The 21613-nt window shown below is 36.9% G+C and overlaps 2 protein-coding genes across 2 annotated transcripts; both read right to left on the bottom strand.

Moving 5' to 3' along the window:
• Positions 1-5583: 5583 nt before the first annotated feature.
• Positions 5584-8228, bottom strand: LOC121769713 (probable prefoldin subunit 3). Its single transcript, XM_042166451.1, has 6 exons — positions 7928-8228; positions 7263-7320; positions 6734-6805; positions 6387-6506; positions 6209-6310; positions 5584-5911 (listed from the first exon to the last, which is right to left on the bottom strand). Exons 1-6 carry the CDS (start codon positions 8053-8055, stop codon positions 5831-5833), a joined length of 561 nt encoding a protein of 186 aa, XP_042022385.1. The 5' UTR covers positions 8056-8228; the 3' UTR covers positions 5584-5830.
• Positions 8229-15038: 6810 nt separating this feature from the next.
• LOC121772426 (transcription factor bHLH148-like) lies at positions 15039-16796 on the bottom strand. Its single transcript, XM_042169534.1, has 3 exons — positions 16636-16796; positions 15690-16305; positions 15039-15428 (listed from the first exon to the last, which is right to left on the bottom strand). The coding sequence occupies exons 2-3, from the start codon at positions 16260-16262 to the stop codon at positions 15366-15368; spliced, it is 636 nt and encodes a 211-aa protein (XP_042025468.1). The 5' UTR covers positions 16263-16305; positions 16636-16796; the 3' UTR covers positions 15039-15365.
• Between the last annotated feature and the right edge of the window lie 4817 nt (positions 16797-21613).

Raw genomic sequence — 21613 nt, 5'->3', positions numbered from 1 at the left:
TGATTGGGGTTATTTTCTGTGTGACCTTAAATTATGCGAAAGAATCATGATGCCAAACTTAGTTCAAAAGTTGCTTTCTATAGCCTTCCCCTAATTAATAATACTACTCCATATATATTAATAATGCTGCCTATAACTGCCGCCTACTGTTTAGATTTAATGCCATCCATAACTCTCAATTTCCCATACATATATACATATTTGTGAAAAGTGAAAGAAAGAGGCCATGATCATATGTAGCCAATTGATATATACATGTATATATAGAAAGAAAACCCTAGTGTTTGGTTGAATTAATCCTATTGTTGATTACTAAAGGGTAAGTATTAGAAATGGGTCACTCACCCCTTAAAAGGCCTCATAAGGGGGAGGGTTATCCACACTTATATAGATTAGATGGGATCTTCACCAAGTCGATGTGGGATAGAATTTAGAGAATTTAACACGCCCCCTCACGTGTGGGCCGGAAAGGACATCGGTCTTCCATCACGTGGGTAGGCAATGCAAGAGAAACCATCATCGAAAGTTAGATGGGATCTTCACCAAGTCGATGTGGGATAGAATTTAGAGAATTTAACACGCACCCTCACGTGTGGGCCGGAAAGGACATCAGTCTTCCATCACGTGGGTAGGCAATGCAAGAGAAACCATCATCGATGTGGGCCGGAAAGGACATCGGTCTTCCACTCGTGAGGTAGATAAGAGATAAAGAGAGAACCATCATCGACTTGGGCCCGCTCTGATACCATATTAGAAATGGGTCACTCACCCCTTAAAAGGCCTCATAAGGGGGAGAGTTATCCACACTTATATAGATTAGATGGGATTTTCACCAAGTCGATGTGGGATAGAATTTAGAGAATTTAACGGTAAGGATTGTGGTTATGTGGACAAACTGTTTTGATCATCTATTTCATGACAGTTACTAAAATAATGGATTCAGTGCAATAATTGATGTTATTAAAGTATGTCTCAGATTCTGCACAACCACTACTTATTCCACCCCATCACATATTTAAGGGTTTAAGATGATGCTAAAAAAGGATTTTCTGGCTCTCTACTGTGTAATTTAATCAATTAAGTAAAAAAATCAGCCATAAATCTATTGTAATAATATCTACTTCTTCACTCCACTTCAAGCCTCTCTCTCTCTCTCTCACACACACACACACACAAATTGCTCAATTTAATTTCATATGTTAGGCTAAACACGCCCGTATTTACTAGTAACTATGTTTTGCTAAATAAATATGTGTGTGATTGTGCGGGTACGAAAAAGGTAAAAATATATATGCCTCGATAAATAAAATTGGCATGCCGAAGCCTGCCGGCACAATTGTTTGACTTTTGTTACATAAAAATTGGCAACAAATTTGAATAGTGGAATTCAATATTTTTCTATAGACTTAAATAGGATAAGTTAAATGTTAGTTCCTCTCATATCGAGAAGGAATTAATGTTGTGCACTTATTAGTTTGAATGTATAATAATCACACTTTGCGACGCTAAAGCCAATTCAAGGAATTTGATTATTGCATATTTTAAGCCATGTTAGTATTGTAATAGTTGGCATGCTTTGTATTTCCTAATTATTTTTTTTCATAGTAAGCATATTCTCAAGAAGTTAAATGAAGATAGATAACAATTTCATAAGTATCCCTGAAGTATTCAATTAATTAAATACATATAGTTGGACGTTGTAGTTTCACTAAAGTATTGATCACAATGAATTTTGTGGAACTAACTAAAAATTACAAGGTGTGGGATTCAAAAAATTCCAACAGATTAAATAGTCGTCAAAATGTTTTCTTGGGAGTGAGAATAAAATTAAAAGGTGAAAAATAAAGAAACTTTATTTGCTGAGCACACACATAACAACAAAGAAAAACAGAAAATTGTAAACCAAAAAGGTTGACTCTTGGGCCTTCACAAGTTTGAACACACATCCGATGATTGCGGCCTTTATTCCTAAAAATTAATTTTAAAATCGCATTTTCTAATTTTTCTAAGAAAATATTATTACTCATCACTCTAATTACCTACTATGAAAGTCAAAGTCAACAGCTTTTTGCTTCCTTTTTTTTATGTATTAATGCAGACAGTTGCACTTTCATTATATTTGCTTCATCTCCAAAGTTACATGCATGCACATAAAAACATTCAAATCCTCAAATATATTTCCCTTTATACATAAAAAAATGAACCAGAAAGTTGAAAGTGTCGAGGACAAAAACAGGGGAGTGAAGAGTGTGACAAATCAGCCTCGTTTTGCGTGTACGCATCCCTCATAACTCAATAATTCTATACACATATTGCATACATATATAAATAAATAAATATATTCACGTTTTTAATCATACCTTTGCTTCTCCACTCCCCTTTTTCATTTTTCTTTATTCTTATTCGTACTTTTAGTGTTCCATTTTTCAACTTCTATATATCCTAATTATCACTTTTTTTTGTTTCAAGGCTATATATGAATGACAGCTTACATTTCGAATAATAAATCTGTATTTATTGACGGATCATTTTGTAATCAATTTGAGACGGACCATAATCCACATTTATTTTCTAGATTGATTTGAATCAAATTAATATGGAATCTATTGCTTATTTAAATAATGGGCGGACCAATTTTGACAACCACATGAACATGTACGAAGTTAATGTATTTGGGTTCTTACCGGATCGATCCAATAAGAACCCGATAATTTAAGGTTGGAGCTGGACAACCCATTAAAAATTAATCATACTCCATTATTTAAATTTAAAACGTGATAAAGTTTAATCGTGTTATACCACATTTTCATGGTTTAATAGAAGATTTTATCGTGCAATATCAAGTTTTAATCATGTAATATCAAGTTTTGGATTATCATGTTGTAAATTTTCAATACAAATACATACGAAGTTAACAAGTTTGGGTCAATCTTTAATGAGTTTGGATACTTATCAGACGACCTAAACGCAATGATTGCATAGTGGATTTAGGTTAGCCCTTATTAAATTGAGTCGATATCAAGTTAACACGATAACAATCCAAATTACACATCCTAAGAGCATCGTTAACGCCATGGGCCGGGCCGCAAATCGCGAGTCCCGGCCCGTCACAAGCGTTGGATGGTAGAGAGTCACGGCTTGGGCAGGTCCCGGGGCAGCATTTGCGGCCTGGTGACGGTCCCGCAGCCCGGCCCATGCGCGCGTTAATTGGTACGAGACGTGACGCAACGCGGCCCGGCCCAGGGTTATTTTGTATTCGGGGCCTGGCCGCAACGGAATATATTTTTTTTAAAATTCATTTTTTTTATAAATACTAATCCATCCATTTTCATACACATTCAACTTCATTTCAACTTCATATCTCTTCCTAAAATTCGAAAAAATGCCTCCTCGTCAAAGATTATTCAAAGCTCAAATGTCCCGGTTGTTAGCAGAGGCGATACCGGCAATCCAAGAAGAAATCAACAACGAAGTAGAACGCTACCAAGCTGCTATTCAATCTTGGAACGAACAACAAATCCGGGTACCACGTACTCGGATGTATATTCACCGAGACCGTGAATAAGCTGCCTTGCTGCTTTTCACGGATTATTTCTCTAGAGATCCGCGATGGAGTGATCAGATGTTCCGTCACCGGTTCCGGATGCGGAGGCCTTTGTTCCTACGCATTGTCAACGCAGTTGTAGCTCGTGACACGTATTTCTGCCAAACCACTGATGCTGTGTGCCGACAAAGTATATCGACGTTGCAGAAATGCACGTCTGCCATTCGTCAACTCGCTTACGGAACTACATCAGATATGTTCGATGAGTATCTCTATGTAAGCGAGCATACTGGACGGGAGTACCTTGCTAAATTCTGTTGGGCAGTCGTCGAAGCATTCAAGGATACATACTTGAGAAAGCCAACGACCGACGACGTTAGAAAGTTGGTCGACATGCACGAGCGGACCCACGGCTTTCCGGGGATGCTTGGAAGCATCGACTGTATGCACTGGCAGTGGAAGAATTGTCCAACGGCTTGGAGAGGACAATACACTAGCGGGCACAAGGGCACACATCCCACGATTATGTTGGAGGTCGTTGCCGACCAACGATTTTGGATCTGGCATGCCTACTTTGGTGTCGCGGGGTCCAACAACGACCTCAATGTGTTGAACTAGTCTCCATTGTTTAACGACTTGTGTGCCGGGCGAGCGCCGGACGTAGAGTTCACGGCCAACCACCGTCGGTATAGTATGGGGTACTATCTGGCAGACGGGATCTACCCTCGATGACCCGTGTTCGTGAAGACTATCACATGTCCGACAACGGATCGGAGGGCATTGTTTTCCCAAAGGCAAGAGGCGGCTCGGAAAGATGTCGAGCGTGCATTCGGAGTCCTCCAAACACGGTGGGCTATTGTGAAGGAGCGACCCGTGGTTGGCAGCGGTCACTAGTCGCCGACATCATGTATGCATGTATCATAATGCATAACATGATCGTTGAGGATGAGGAAGATAATGTCAATTTGTGGAGCGACGATCCGCTCGCCAGCACTGGGAATGACTACGTTGTCACCGACCCGCCCGTGCAGGGCCTTCCTCCTGACATCCGCAATGTCATGGCCCGTTCAGTTGCGATGCGCCAAGAGGAACAACGCACTCGCCTCCAAGCCGATCTAATCAGAGAAATTTGGACTCGCACCAACGTTTTTCAGCATTGACGTTATGTTTTTATGTTTTTTATTTTGTGTTTTAAAATTTCTATGTTGTAATTTTCAATCTTCGATCGAAATTAACTTTTCCGTGTTATAAATTTCCAACGTTTTTTTATTTTACGTTTAAAATAGATTGAAGTTGTGAATAATATCATTTATTAGTTGCGACCCGGGTTGTGGCCTACAGGGTTAGAGCAGTTGGAGCCTGTACCGCAACTGTAGAAGAATGATGACGTGGAGGGGACTTGGGGCCTGAAACTGGGCCGGGGTTAACGATGCCCTAACACCGTGCAAGCTCAATGACTTTTTTTTTATATCAATAGGGAATCTTAGCCCTACTCAATAAAACATGCTACAAATCATAGATATGAAGACGTCACAGGAATTGAAAATAAATGGAATAAAAACACTGTCACATCATTTGCAATAGCATAATCCAACTCGCCCAAAAACATTTTTTAAAAATCACTAAAAACTTAAATTAAATAAATAGAACTTAGGAGGAATAACGTGAATTCTTCGAAAAATGGACCACAAATTCAAAGCATGATGACAATTTCAAATTGATGTAGCATCACATTAACCAGCTCCAGATTAATATAGTTCGCCAGATTCATGTGAAAGAATTCTTGCATAAAGCAAATTGCATAAACTTCCAAAGATATAACAAGTAGACTCCAAAAGCCTACTTTATGAGAAAGTACAATTACTAGCTAACAATAAAGAAGCCAACATTTTCCAAATCATAGATGCTTCTACAAAATCACAACTATGGTCCTTGTAATGCCTTAGGTGGACCCCATCAACATTAGCCAAGAACAAGAACCCTAAATTCATCAATGGCCTGTGTAGAGAGAGCTCTAGAATTAAAGTAGAACATCATAGTGAAACAACTAGGTTGGCTAATAGGAGACATGTAATGATTCATACACAAAGTTGAGGAAATGCATAAGCCTTCACATTACAACAACACAATTCAAGATGTTATGAAGTTAATAAGGCACAAAACAGGGACTGGGTAAAAAATTATAGACTCAGTAGGGCTACAACTTGTACGAAGGTTCGGCTGGGTAAGAAACAAGGTCACTTGTGCTATAATCTAGAGGAGAAACCGGAGAACCACCACCACGTTTTAGGACTCTGAGGGTGTAGCAGCGGCTTGCTGCAGTCTACGTTGATGTACATCCCAGTTGTACACACGAGCAATTGTGACCTGATCAATCCACTGACATAGATAAATACCATAGGCATACTAAAATACGCGGTAGGAGCCATTAAATGATATGTGACAGAATATAATTACGGGAACTAACGAGTGTGTAAACAAATGCAACCAATTTTAATATTGATATGTGTAATGTGTATTTATGATTTGAGTGTTGCAAATGCAGCAAGTATGTTGCAGTGAGTCATAGATGACCTAGTTCATTATTACTTGCGTTGTCAAAAGTAGCTCCCGGTTTATAGATTTTGCCAAAAAAGGCATTTGGAATATATGCCAAAAGATTACCTGAGTAATTGTCACTTGATCCCTTACGAATTGCAGATCAGCTACAAGAACTTCTAAACTTGCTTTTGCATTTTCCAAATTTTTTTGAAGGAGGACGGTTGCCTGCAAGATATCAAGCTTTGAGGGAAATAACTAAAACAACGTCTGACTTGAAGATAAATCTTCAAAAAGGTCATACCTCTTCACAAGAATAATCCAGCATCACATTCGCTCCCAGCCATAAGCAGACAGATTCGGCCTCCTCAATACGAGCCCGGGAGTAGATGCCTTCAGACACTTCGAAGTCAGCAATAAGGTCCTGCAATCACAATAAAACCAATTAGGACAAACAGCTCAAATACTTAGACCATACATTGCAGAAGCAGTATACAAATTTTAGGCCGGAAGTTTATTAGGGCCCCTATATCGCACAAATCTTGTAGCGAGAATTTACTATGAAATTGTAATAGAACCACCATCTTACAAGACAAAAATCAAAAGGTGAAGAAATTAAACTAACAAACAGTTGAAAGTTCGAGAACAAACCTCACCAGTGCCCTTCTTTGATTGCAAAGTGGCAACAACGTCTAAGCACTTCTCAATCTCCGGGATTTTTGCCTGTTGTTTCATCATATGGAAACGATGGTAACTTGGTAGAAGGATGGTATGAGTGGAAAATCAACAAATCAAAATTGATCCTGACAGATTGAATCAGCACTTGAGTTTCAGGATATAGGCAAATAAAGCGTTCTTCAAGAAGCAAGCTTAGCTCACAGCTAGCTGGAAGATTTCTCACTCATTCCGCTAGACTGATAAGTATCACATATTCCTATTTATAAAGAGCATGATCTTATAACAGTTGCCAACTATCTAGATCACAAATATTATAAGCAGACCACTGGATTGTAAAGAAAGAGCACACTCCTGATTAAATGGAAGAGTGTAATGTACTAATGTCCAACTCCAATCCACCAAAACTACAAACCATCCTAGTGCTTCGGAAACTATGAACAAGGTGCAACCTCAATTAACAGCATCAAGGAAAACGAAGAAGTGAACAGCAAAATTGGTGTACCTGAAGATCCCTCTGCTGTGCAAGAAGTTTCATCTCCACCACTCTGTATTGTTGAAGTCTGCCAAGATAAATAATGTTTAATCACACACAATCAAGAGCTCACAGGAAAGGAGAAACTAACTGAATTGACAAAATATCAACTTCATAGGAAGGTCACTGCAGATATGAATACAAACCCTTTAGAGAAACAACATGCTCCTGCACACTTGGATCCAACACTAGCCCACTACGATAACATAACAAGCCCGGAGAAATGCAGAAAAGCATCAATTTTTTATTTTTTTTTAACCCGTCGGCATGGATTTGGCAATAACTACTAGACATCCAAATTTAATCAAAATTTCAGAGCCAAAACCCAAAAATTGCTAATAAAAACAACTACAAAATCTTCCAGTACCACATTCATCACCTTTCAATCTACTTATACTTTCGCAGCTTTATACAGCGGTTCACAATTTCCACCCAATTCCGGAAAAACGAACAATCAGAATCATTATCAGAAATTAGAAACAATAGAGCTCCTTACACAGTAATAAATATGGCAAATTATCACAATCCATAACAAACTGTAAGAACAAAAGAAATACAAAAAATTCCAAGCTTAGGAAGCCTCGATATGCCGTAAATATCGACACATAAATCAAAGTGTAAGTTTTAGTAAAAACCTCTCTTGCAAAAATGCGAGGGCGGAGTTGACATCTAGATTCAATTGAGAAAGATAAATCTGCACATCTTCGACAAACGCCGCCGCCGGAATCCCTCTTCTATCCGTCAAGCCCGCCGACGTTGACATCTCCGCCGTCAATTGATGCACTGATAAAGGGCAAAAATTAATCTCAATTGGTCGACATTAGAAGAGAAGCGCAACAAATTTTGACGACTCCTTCTACTTTGTCCAATTGATTTAATTTCATTGCACAATTATTATAGTAAGTCACTAATTTAAATTTTTAATGGACATAACTCATTTTTTGTTAAATATGTATCTCACTCTGTTTTTGTTATTTTTTTCTTTAATAGTAGGTAGCACTTACTTATCTGTTTTGCACTCTGTTTTTGTTATTTTTTTCTTTAATAGTAGGTAGCACTTACTTATCTGTTTTGTTATCGCCAACAAATAAATTGACTTCATTATATGAATTTTTTTATTTATATCGTACATGGCAAACTTGCATACTGCGCGCATGTTTGATGTGAATGGTATAAATTTGGCTGAATTCATTATTCATATAATAGAATACCAAATTTAAAATAATTTAAATGTGCGTAGATATTTTATGTAATTTTTGGTGATTGAACTTTATGTGCCTTTTTCATACGCCGTTTGAATTGAACTGCAAGAAAATTGTCCAATTTTGGTAGGTTGTGATAAAATGTGGTGATGAAACTAGACTGTCATGCGTATACATCTTATAGCATACTTATATGCCCAGCTAGACATAAACTTAATACCAAGAGAAAATAGTAAATAGAGCATATTAAAAATAAAACAAACTTATTAACCTTGAATGGAAAAATGGATGGCACAACACCGCAGGGGCGGACACACTAAGGCAAATGGTGGGGCTTAAGCCCTTACCCAAATGTTATTTTTCGTTTTTTTCCACTGTATAATTTTTAAAATTTTCAGAAGTCATCTATAGCCCTTACTAAAATAACCCACTAAAAACTAAATCGTCGAGTATAAATAAAAGAAAAGGGCTGCGTTTGAGTATCTGAAAATGCTTAAAGAAATAACAATGGCAGTTGTATGTTGAAAATTTGAAACGAAGAAGAAGAGTATTGAATATTAGTAATATAATATTACTAGTCCTATTTACTATAGATAGCAGGCTACTACCACTTTTTAAGGCTAAATAAGTGTAAAGTATAGACTATAAGTGTAAAGCATAGACAGAGAATTTTTTATAGCTTTAAAATTTTTATAGAGATGAGTATCTTTTTTAAAACTAATCCTTTTTTTATTACTAGAAGTTAAAGATAATTACAGGACTACTTTAAATTAAACTCATTCTTCTTCAAGTTAAAAACCTCCAAATTAGAAGCATGCTGATTATTTGTTTCATTCTTTAGGTTAGATATATGTTATACTAGTTTAATGTACTATAAAATATTTATGTACATCTATAGTTTTGTTGATTGTATTTTTCGTCTATAAAATACATTCATACTCTTTAAAAATAGTAAAGTGACAGAAAAATAAAGAAAAAATGTAGTTGAAGTACAATTAGTGAAAAATGACACTCAAGTAGAGAAAATTATATATATTGACTATATAAAATATGTATGCAACGAAGCCCTTACAAGAAATTTTTTCTGCGTCCGCCCCTGCAACATCGTCGATGAGAAACAAACAATAATCTTAGTATGTGTGTCTTACCTAGTGGTAGAGTAGATAATATTTCAGATCGAAGGTCTCTGGTTCGAGGTCACTATATGACCGGCTTTTACATTTTTATTATTAATAAATTAAACTTAATTGATGACAAAAAAAAAGAATAGAGGAGAGGAGAGAGAGATATAGTTGTCGCTTAAAATGGGCCTTGAGAAATCTTAATACATCAGACCAAATAATTTCTAAATGGGTTAAATGAATTCATTTTGGGCTTAAATGGGCTTCAGGTTGCTCAGCTAAATTGGCCCATTTTTTTCCCAGGGGCTTCCTAGCTCAGCCCATCACCCTTGATTGGTCTAGGTGTTTTGTTTTTTTTTTTTAAATCACTATAAATCACGTTGGGAAAATACAAAAGAATTGTAACAAAATGGAATAGTAGTAAAAAAATGTTTAGAATTTTTAAACTATTATTAACAATAATCAATTCAAAATTAAGTTATTCTAATTGTAAAAAATCAGGCAAATTAAATCTTCATTTTGAATTGCTTGTTTAAAATAAATTAAACTATTTATTTATAGATAACTTAATAATGTTTTGTTATTCGTTCTTATCAATACTATTAGTATATGGATACGAATTGGGGCTCTCATAATCCAAAGCTAGAAAATGAATAATACTCATTTAGTTCGAAAGAAAACTCAACAACTAGGTAATCAACAAGACGACAACTCTAATAAATACAGTACATTATTAATATATAAAATTTTGTGTCAAATTGTAGTATTATTAGTTAAAAAATACTACTATTAACTAGGTATTCGGGTACTGGTACGTATTGGATTTTACCTATTCTACATATTCATAAAAAATAGTCCAAAAAAATCTGTTAAATTGAGGAGCCTTGTAATATGTTTATATTTTCGTATCACAAACTAGGTTTTTGTGGTTTTTGATACACCAACTGATCCATTCCAAATCTAATATAACTCGCAAATGTACTTTTAATTTATAAAAAATATCACCGAATTAATAGTAAAATGATGATGATGATTAGTAGTACTATTATTATTTTTGCATAGGTACGTTTTCCAAAGCTTATGATTCTATTTGTATACGAGTCGGCAAACCCTTCCAACCAGCCAATCACTCGAGTTTAAAATGAATGATTAAAACTTTCATTTTTGTTGAGTTTTTATTTTATTTTTATTTATGGGAGTGGGACACTCACTCCAGAGCTAGCCCTCTGCTGCATTTATTTGAGACAGGATTGCGTCCATGTCTTATCATATGATCCTTCATCTTAATAAGTGGCAATTATTTCCCAAAATTTAAAAGAATTATAGAATTATGGCATTTGCAACGTTTTATTTGCACTATTAACGAATCTCACACCATAATTTCGATCGTCACACTCATCAATTCAATCAGCATTATTTTATGACTCTTAACTCTCTTTTCTTATTTTACACTAGTATGATTTTCAATTATATATTTTTAATTTTAATTAAATTTATATGCTAAAATTCAAGAAATACTAAGTTCAATAAAATTAGAATTATTTAGTATTATTTAATTGAAATAAAATTTTCCATCAATGTGATTGTTCTATCATGAGAAAAATATGAAAAGTATAAAAGAGACTAAACATAATATACCATGTGTTTTTCGAGTAATTTTTTCACGTTGTGTAGCTGATCCCCTTATATGCTCATTACTTTTATAAGTTCGATAATTGTTACATATAGTTGAGGTTAATCATATCATATATTTCCATAAAAAACACAATGATGCTAAGCACTCAATCATCATAACAAATCCTTTCAAGCTAAGTACCAGTTAGTTAGCTTGAACATAATAAAATAATAATCTTGAGCGATACCTACCAAAAGTATGCTACTATTAACCAATTAATCTTAAATTATTTAAATTTGAACTCAGATTGCTAGTATGAAATGAAGCTATTTTGATTATGAACGACAGCAATACAACTTATGAGACATGACTGCTAAACTATTTAAGTATATTAAAGTTTGCTTTTAAAATTACACGTATCACATATGAGAGAGTCGATGAAACTTTATCGATATGAAATATTAATAATCCCTCTTTATGCAATAGTACAATTTTTCCCTATATAATAAATTATTTTCTAACTTTAATTTAACTTGGCTTTTAAACCTCTTCTCTAAGTTTCTGGATTTCTAATTTAATGGCACATGCTTCCCACCCACAATTGATTAGATGCTCACTGGAACCCACATTTCCTATCTGATTCGTTGCTTACAAGCTTCTGCACATATATTTATTTATATATCTATATTTGTCAAAAGTTAAATTGATATCAATTATTTTTATTAATTTGGGGCCCAATTATGGTAAGTTCAGCTCATGTGGTTCAGTACTTTTTTTGAATGAGCTTAACCACTGTTTGTGGATTCCAATTATGTACAAATCACTCGAATTAGACATGATGATTGAGCTAATTAGTGAAGATGCTCTAAACGGGATTAGTCATTATCTTTAATTAACTTTTGTGATCAACAAGCTGAGTTGTAGGTTTTTAACATTAACGCTTAACCTAACAAATTTGGAGATTGGAATTAGTATATTGTTTACTACTGTTGGAAGGAATGGTATGAAATCCCTCTACTTTCTCAACTTCCTATACCAATCTTAAGTGACCACTTTTACTTTTATGTTTTGTATTGAAGCTTCATTTAGTGGTAATAATTCTTGGACAAACATCCCATTGCCAAATCCACTTTATCTGTCATGTCATTTACAAACTTCGGATTAAGTATAATAAATCATTTTTAAATTTTATGTGAAAAAATTGAAAAATCAACCTTGGCTTAAATATTAGCAAATTAGAAAAAAGGATCCAACCTCCGTGTCAGTCAATTAGGCCATCCACATCCATGTCTCAATACCGTCTCTTAACCGTCTCATCCCTTAACTATTCATAGGCACCACTGCACTTTTTACCCCATCTCTTAACTAAGAGACAACATCTGCATTCCTTCATCTCTTAATCATCTCATCCCTTAATTATTCATTCAATTTTATTTTTTTATTTTTATTTCCAACAAATTCAATTAATAAAAACACACTTCATTAGATAAAAGAAAATTACAATTTAAAATCCTAAAAATATAAAAAAACACATAATTAAAATCTAATAAATAAATAAATAAGACATAATTTAAAATACTAGAAATTAAAAACTGCACACTTAAATTTTAAAAACTACTCCGCCGGCGAATCATCCCCCGAAGTCGGTGGCGGTGCACCCAAGCTAGATGGAGGCGCAATACCTATTTGACTTGCCATATACTCAATGTCTGCGTGATGGGATTGAAATTAGGCAGGCTTCATGCGGGAAGTGTCAGCCATCGTGGCGGTGAAGTACATGGACATTAGGGTGGACGGCGGCCCTTGGGAGCCCGCCTGGCTTGATTCGCCTCGGCCTCGGCCCCTCCCCCTAGCCGCCTTCGCCGCCTTGTTCCCTTGCGTCCGACGTCGTGTACCGGAGGAGCCCCCTCCATCGGATGTCGGGAACTCAACCTCTTGTGAGGCGTTGCCTTCCCCGCCCTCACTAGACGAGTATTGGCCACACGTCGTATGCTTCGTGCATTTCGAGCTCGAGCCCGTGCTGGAATCGACACCGCAAGCCCACCTATCAAGGTGTTTGACCGCCTCCCAAACATCGGAAAATTTGAAATCTTTGCCGGTGTCGGATTTGAAGACGCGCAAAGCCACTCTCAGCATGTCGGATCCACTTGCTCCGCTTTGGTATTGCTCTGCTTCCCTATTGTAGATCCCACAAAATGTTTTGACATCTCTGTCGGCTCGCTCAAAATGAGCGTGAAGCATCTTCCAGTTGCGGCTTAGGGCCCCCGTCGACTTTTTTGCGTTGTATACGTTGGTGACCTTATCCCAAAAATACTTGCGGGTTTGTTGATTCCCAAGGATGAGATCGTTCGACGTGCTGATCTAAGTGTCGAACACAGCCATCGTCTCCGCTTGTGTGTATGGATGACGACCGCCATCCTCACGGTCCTCCACCGCCTCCGGAGTGTGTTCCTCCTGAACATCCTCCCTAATTTGGGATAATCCCTGCGTTTGCATGTTCCTCGGACTGGGGGGACGATAGTATGCATCAACTGGAAAAGATGGTGTTTGGTACGCAGACGTGGACGCGCCTCGGCAACGAACCAGAACCGGAAGTACCCAAAATATTGTACATGCCCCCCCTCAGTCGACAAACGCGTTTAAGTTTCCTTCACCGGACATTTTTGCAGAAATTGGAGAGGAAAGAGAGATGATAAAGTGTTTGTGAGAGTGTAGTGTTTGTGTGTGGAAAAAAATGGTGGGGGAATTGTGTGTGTAGTGTTATTTATAGATGAATGTGGGAAAAAAGGAAAAAAAAAGAATTTAAAAAGGTAAAAAAAAGGCCGGAAAAAGGTCACTTTTTTCGGACAAAAAAAAAAGTAAAATAGCCTAAAATCGACGCCCACTCGCTGAGCCGGCGTGGCCACGTGGCCGACGCGCTTGGTGAGATAGCCTGCCAACCGCTGTTCGCCACGTGTCCGACGCGCGTGGCGAGACAGCCAACCAACCGCCCCTCCCTCGGGCTACGAGACGCGACGGAGCTTCCGCATCGGTGTCTCGATGCGGTCTCGTCTCGCCGGGACGAGACCGAGCCCGCATCGAGACAGCGATGCGGATGCTCTTAAAAACAATACTGTGTTGTGATTTTAGAATTAGAGTAAAATTAGAAAGATCTTATGCTAAATTAACTTCGTATTTGTTTGTCATGGATTCAGTTGTAGTAACATCTATCTAACGAAGTTAACACACTTTAATCATTCTCTATTTTAACCATGTATTATCATTTTTTCAAAATAAGTGCATAAAATGAAATTACTCAACCACCGTGGAACGGAGGTAAGTAACATCTATCTAGCGAAGTAAACGCGACGGAACAAGATTTGAACGAGGCGCCCAAGATTAAATTTTAATAAAGTTAAATATAGATAATTACTGTAAATTAAATCACAGTATTCAAGGTTATAGTTTACTTTGTCCTTTTATGAAACTAAATAAATCTATAGCAACATCTACTTCTCTAGAAATGATATTGTAAACATCAGTTTCTCCGACCGCACGACGTGGCATTGTATGTTGTGACACGAATACCATTACCCAAAGGCCTAATACGGTTAGTGGCTTTACAATATTTTCAATATTCTTTTTAAAGTATCCCACTAATTGAGACCAAAGACAATATTCATACAAGTACTAGTACTACATTTTTTACATGTAATAGACTACTAGCTAATAGAATTGATGTACTTTAACAAAGACAAAAAGATGAAAAGATAATAATATTGGGGCATCTAAAAAGGTCCATTCCATTCACATTTCACACCCCATAACATTAAAAAAGATAAGTCATTTTCATTGCTGTGCATGTTACACTGACAAATGAATTTCACCATCCAACCCCCAAGCCAGAAACGACATACTCAGATATTGCATTCTTCAATAGTGACCAACCCAAGTTGATTGCTACCTCCTAATTTTATGTATGTGTCCCTTTTTTCCTTGCAAATTGCAATGTGTAACCAATACACACAAAATTCACTTCTTAATCACACTCAACCAGCCTTAAATCGTTTCAACAAAATGCAATACACATCAATATATATACATTCAAACAATATTGTTACTTTGATATAAATAAAAATTGTCACATACCCCAAGCTTAGTGGGAACTTGATGAGCCTGAAACAGATAGCAGCTCGGCTAAGGCACTCATCGCTCTCACCTGCAATCACATGACAACAAAATTACTACTACTACTATTCAACAATATAGGCTCCAATGTCATGGAATTGGGAATGGAGCTTTCAATTCCATTGATTCTGATTCCAATTCAATGTATTGGACCCATAGTTTAATTAGAATACTGCTATTTATAGAATGGCTAATGCCGAATCAAAGATTTTGGGTTCAGAGTCTATTTTGATGCGTTCATATATACAGAGTTAAACCATATAATGTCGAATTAAACACAAATTAAGTATACCTGCATTTCAAGGGCGGCGATATAATCAGTGGCTTCTTCCAAAACGACCGGCATCGACTGTTTCCGGCAACCGGGGACCAACCGGCTTAGAACGCGGACCTTGCGCTGGAAAGCCGGTAGAGACTTGGATTTGAGCCGCAAAATCTTCACCTTCGATTTCCTCTGCGAGCGGCTGTTGCCGGTGGAGATCGACGTCATCACCTTTCTCTGCCGCTTCACGATGTTGTTCTTCTTCATGAACTTCAGCTTCAGCCGGTTGGTCAGGATCGCTCTGCTCCATCGCGTTCGCCCCTTCGCCGTGGTGGCTAGGGCTCTGTCGGCGGCTTCGTGCACGCGCTTAGGCGCCGGCGAGCCGTCGCCGTTCCTGACCTGGCGCAGCGCTTGGAGAAGGTTCGACGAGTAGATTTGCTGCTGCGCGTCGGATTTCCATTCGATTGGTGAGTTTTGGTGCTGATCGTTGCTGCTGAGATTTTCCGCTATAGCGTGGCTTTGGATTTTCTTCTTGTTCCGTCTCCTTGTCGACGATCTGCCGGAATTCAGTGCTGGATTCGCTGACAGGAGCGATGATGACATCTTATTAGCTGCTGCAGATTCAATTGATTTGAAGATTTTCCGGCTGCAGATTCAATTGAACGGTTAAAGATGAGACAGATTCAATACCACTGCCAGATTCAAATAGGTATCGGAAAAAGTGAAAGGAAATCAGAGCTCTCAAATTGATTAAAAAATTATAATCTCACAATCAAATTGATGAGAGAGATAAAATCGCAACAGAGAAACGGATAATAATTCTAAACACAGTTGTATTCACAATCGTAATCATAATTGATGGTCGCGAGAGTTGTATGAATGGATTAAACTGCTAATGTTCAAAGCAAAGCAAAATCGATAGAAACGGAGATCCAGATGCGTATAATCATGACCGGAAGAACAAATCTGGATATACCTTTGCTCCTGCTAGGGTCTGATCAAATCGAGGGGAAATCCAGAGAAAAGTTAATGCAAATTCAACCCTGTTGAACAGAGATTTTGGGATAGGAGTTTACTTTATCAGTGGAGAAGAAATGGTGCTCTGTGAGAGGTGGAGGATTTATATGTAACCAAATGGAGGCTCACTTCATTCATGCCCATGCTTTTTAATTTTTTTAAATTAAATAAATAAAGAAAATGCATAATGTGATAAAGTAAGTTGAAAATGTAACCATCAATTCTCCATTAAGTTTTCATGTTAATTATTCTTTAGTGCCATCTAATACTCCTACTTAATAGATGCGTTTATTGACTAACTCCGCATATTATCAAAGATAAACACTAATAAACAGTTATTGAAAATTAATAATATTAGAGCATTTTTATTTACTCTATAAATAGTGTATATGCAAACAATCTTGAGTAATTGCGGAATTAAATAGTATTACGCTCACTTAACTTAACTTATTAAATACGTATTTTTAATTTTTTGTATCCTAAGAAATGCTTTAACACTAATGGAACGAAAATAGTACTACAATTTTTGTAGTTTGAACTAAATAATTGCCACAAGTACTCAAATTTGTAACGATGCATGATAAACTCTTATGTACAGAAAGTCATGTTCAGGGATAAACTAAATCACTTGAGATAAGCTAAATAGTACTCCATGTTTTATACAATAAGACTCATTGTTATCATGTAACGTTTTAAAAATCAGAACAACTGACAAAATTATCAATTCATAGTTCAATCATAATACTAGAACAATTTATATACATATATGCATAATTCGATATGTACATTCTAAAACATATTTAAATTAAATGATTAATAAGAAACACATTACACATCTCAAAATAAGAACGAAATCAAAGGTTATAAACTAATAGATTAACGGAAAGAATCACCAAACTTCAATGGAAAGAAATCATGTGAAATATAAAAACATTCCCAACCAAGGAAATTAATTTAAATATTTTAAGTGCACTGGCTCGAGAGAGAGCTAGGGTGGCTGCGGATGAAGGAAGAGCAAGGAGACCGAAAACGAAAATCGCAAAGAGACATTTAAAATTAGTGAATCGTTTCAACTGATAGATGATTCAAGGCTGAATCGACTAGTTTTTACAATTCGTACCGAAATAACATCGATTTTTATGCTCGGATAGGATGAAAAAACATACTGATTCATAGCCAAAACCCACCGATCCGATTCGGTTCGGTTATTTTATTTATTAGTTTTCAAAATCATTTTTAATATCAAATAACTTGATCTTGCCTTTCCAAGATGACATTAACTCAAAACTTTAATAATAAGAGAGACAAAGCCCAGTTATACGGTTGGAAGTTAGCTCTTGGGAATTGTGACATTAAAATAGTACTAATTTCTAATGCCGTAAATTATTGTAATTATATTTGGTTGAACCGTAGATATTGGCTGTTTCACTAATAAAACATGAGTTTTTTTGAGGGGGCTAATCAAAATACAACATCAACTATTGACTAAAAACTTAAAGTTTGCATATTTTTTCAACTAATTTCAAAATTTGTGAGAAAAATTTGAATTGACTAAAAATTGGTATAGTTTGTGTTTGGCTATTAGCATTTTTTTCACTTGATACATTACCAAGTAAAAAACCAAGTCTTTTTCTTAAAATCAGATTCTTTTTCTTTTATACTGGCTAAGGGAAATGAAATGCAATTCTTTCTAAAAAAAAATAAATCTAATATACATTAATTAATAAAAGGGAATACTTTTAGTACGAACAAGAACAAAATATACGATGAAATGATTTGCAATAATTTGGACACATGAAATGTCTGGTTTCCAAAAAAAATCGATTGGTTCCCTCCCCACCATATTCACAATGTTCCGTGCAATGATTAATCCAACTTTGTATATTTTTTATGCAAAAAAACTATAAAGACATATCAATCGAAATAGAATAGGTTAAGAGAACCTTGGGGTGGTTTCCACCTTTGTCTGCTTTATTTATTAATTGATTAATAAATGCAACTCACTTTCACCAGAAAATTGGGTAAACACACAGTTCACTTGCCCTAATTTAGGTTACAATTGGAACAATTTCAGTAGAAAAACATTCACATATGGAATAGTAATGATAAATATAAATATGGTCGTGTCTCGAGTGTAAAAATTTGTAAATTTATTTTAATCATATATAGACACCGATATTGAATTTATATAAAAAACAGTGTAAAAATCAAGATAATGTATATAGGTAATTAAATCATTATGTAGAAAAGTATACATGATTATTTAAAATTCTGTGTAAGAAAAAACTTAATACTCCATCAAATTCCAATTTGTATGTATATGTAACAAAATCTTGTTGGGCAGCATTATTCGGCAAATTGATATGATAACCATCTTTAAGTCAATTCTAACAAAGGATTAAGTAATAAAAAAATATGTTAAAGATCATAATCATAGATAGTGCTGTAATCATAAACCTAATCCAAGCTCTGACAGAAAATAATGGCTGTCATGTGTTGGTATGAATAAAATACTAGTAATATTTACAAGTGCACAAAATTATAGTAGAAACATTATGTAATGATTATAAACGTTGTTGCCGCCCTACCATGAGACAAATTGAAGTGACTCATTTTAGTTGGCTTTGAGTCTGAATCGGAAAATCACTTCATTTCAATTAATTTGTTTCATTTATTAGACATATAACCTACTTAGATTGAGAATGATATGGTAATTTAAGTTGATCAAATTCTGTTTTGTATCAAGTGATATACCTAATATTCCATTATTTTATTAGAAAAATCATGCATCAATGGGAGCGACCAATCAACCTTCTCGTGAGAATGTCAATTATAATATAAATATGCAAGGAATCATATAAGAACTTTTGATAATTGTGACCTTTATTCACTATTATATTTATTACATATATAAACATATTCGATTTTTATAGTCCATACTGATGTTAATATATACACGGTATAACATAGATAATGGTATATACCGAAATTACGGTATGTTTATGTGTGCCGCAATATATGACCATTCACACCATTATCATATAGAAAATTTTCATAAAAGCATACTGTAGCAAGGTGGACGATGAGCCATGGAACACGCATCGTATATCGTCCGCCCCATTGTGGGCGACGTGGACGATACCGCGGACGGGTTTTCAATATTTTTTTTGATTTCTTCAAAACACTATATATATAACTTTCACTCTTCCACTTTCACTCTTCTTCAATCTTCCATTATCTAAATTTCATCTCCAATTTATAACGAATCTGGGTGATTTTCCAAATCCGAATAGTCCTGACGGAATGCCGATGTTCGGTGATGGTGCACGGTGGTTGGGTACAGACCCTGACGAATACCGGCCCTTCGACTCCAGCACACAGTACGATCCGGATTTCAGCACGGATTCGTACGGGCTGTCAGACATGGAACCGTTCCCCACCCGCGCCCCCGTCCCACCCTGTGGCCGTGCCTCTGCCTCCGCCGCCGCACCCGCCTCAGCTTCTGCGCCCAAGGAGAATAAGAAGAGGGTCAGACACAGGGCCCAGAAGTTGCTGCCTCCGAAAAAGAACGAAGAATTCGCCCCAGGGAGGACGAACTACAGTCCCGAAGAGACCGTTCTTCTGACCCGGTGTTGGGTTGATATCTCCGAGGACCCGGTGTTTGCCAACAACCAAAAGTAAATCGCGTACTGGGAGCGCATCGCTGAGCGCTACAACGAGTCCAAGCCGGCGGCCGCGTACAAGCGCCACAAGGAGCAGCTGCGCAAGCACTGGGATCAGTGAAGAAGCAACTCAATTTGTTCTCGGCGGAGTATATGAAGTGCTTGAGGGAGCAGGGCAGCGCCGAGACTTTGAACGATGTGGGTGATAAAGCGCTTGCGTCGTACATTTCAATGTACGCGAGTTCAAGCACTCCTCCTCCTGGCTGATCGTGAAGGACAAGTAGAAGTTCCAAGGAGGGATTGTGCCCATATCGTCTGCGTCGAAGAGGACGAAGAACACCGCTGCCGGTGATTATACGAACAGCGACAGCGCCGCACCTCCGATGGACCTTAACCAGCCGATGTACGAGGATGAGAGTTCGGGCACACCGATGTCCTCCCGGCGTCCCATTGGCAACAAGGCTGCCAAAAACAAGGGCAAGGCGAAGGCGACGACCTCACACAACCCGGCCCCGATCGCGACCCTGGCCCCGACTTTGGCTGCGACACATGCCTACGGGGACTTGGTGAGGGCAGCCAACCAGAGGACGTTGTTGAACACACACAACGCCCTCAGGCAGACCGACGACCCGGGTGAAGCCTAATACCTCAAGAAGATGATCGATGAACTCCAGCGCCAGTTGGGAATGCTTTAGACCAAGTTTTTATCTGTAGTGAACTTGTTTTTTTATTTCCACTCTTGTAACTTATTTTTAATTAAGTAAGGTATGATTTGCCTTTAATTGTGGTGCTTTTTTTTATTACTTTGCATGACATATTTGAAAATATAAAAATTAATTAATAAAATAGTAGTTAAAACTATAGAGCGGACTTTAGGGCGTCCCACTGCAGGTGGAAGGGTAGGAGGATAGAATGCTGATGTGGCGGAGCATAGGGCGCCCTATAGGGCAGACTATAGGGCGCCCTACTGTGGATGCTCTAAAGTATCATATTGTATTGAAAATGACGATACATAAAAAAAATTCGATACTTCAAAGGAAAATCAGCACTATAAGTCCAGTATACTAGTAAATCCTTATTTGTAATTCTTGTTTGTAAATCCTTTAGAAGAGGGTGGGCTTCCACTTCACTAAACTAAGCCTTGTACGTGTACAAAGCCCAACTCAAAAACCTTATTACAAGATTTTGAACTTATAACCAAGTCTCGTATCTTTATGGTATCACATACACATGACTCAAGAGAAATAAAATAGGTACATATATTGGCGGGTCCGA

This window comes from Salvia splendens, chromosome 16, assembly GCF_004379255.2.
Source record: "Salvia splendens isolate huo1 chromosome 16, SspV2, whole genome shotgun sequence".
NCBI classification, from domain to species: Eukaryota; Viridiplantae; Streptophyta; class Magnoliopsida; order Lamiales; family Lamiaceae; genus Salvia; species Salvia splendens.
The sequence above is the reverse complement of the archived record's forward strand: the minus strand, read 5'-3'. Positions and strand labels throughout refer to the sequence as shown.

Bases quoted from the DNA above. Each gene is read 5' to 3' on its own strand.
- LOC121769713 (XM_042166451.1), bottom strand. From the start codon at position 8,055: ATGTCAACGTCGGCGGGCTTGACGGATAGAAGAGGGATTCCGGCGGCG. The intron at 6,311-6,386 runs GTATGACCTTTT...GATATCTTGCAG, and splicing joins TGGATTATTCTTGTGAAGAG to GCAACCGTCCTCCTTCAAAA. The intron at 5,912-6,208 runs GTAATCTTTTGG...TGGATTGATCAG, and splicing joins ATCAAGTGACAATTACTCAG to GTCACAATTGCTCGTGTGTA.
- LOC121772426 (XM_042169534.1), bottom strand. From the start codon at position 16,262: ATGTCATCATCGCTCCTGTCAGCGAATCCAGCACTGAATTCCGGCAGA. The intron at 15,429-15,689 runs GTATACTTAATT...ATGTGATTGCAG, and splicing joins TCGCCGCCCTTGAAATGCAG to GTGAGAGCGATGAGTGCCTT.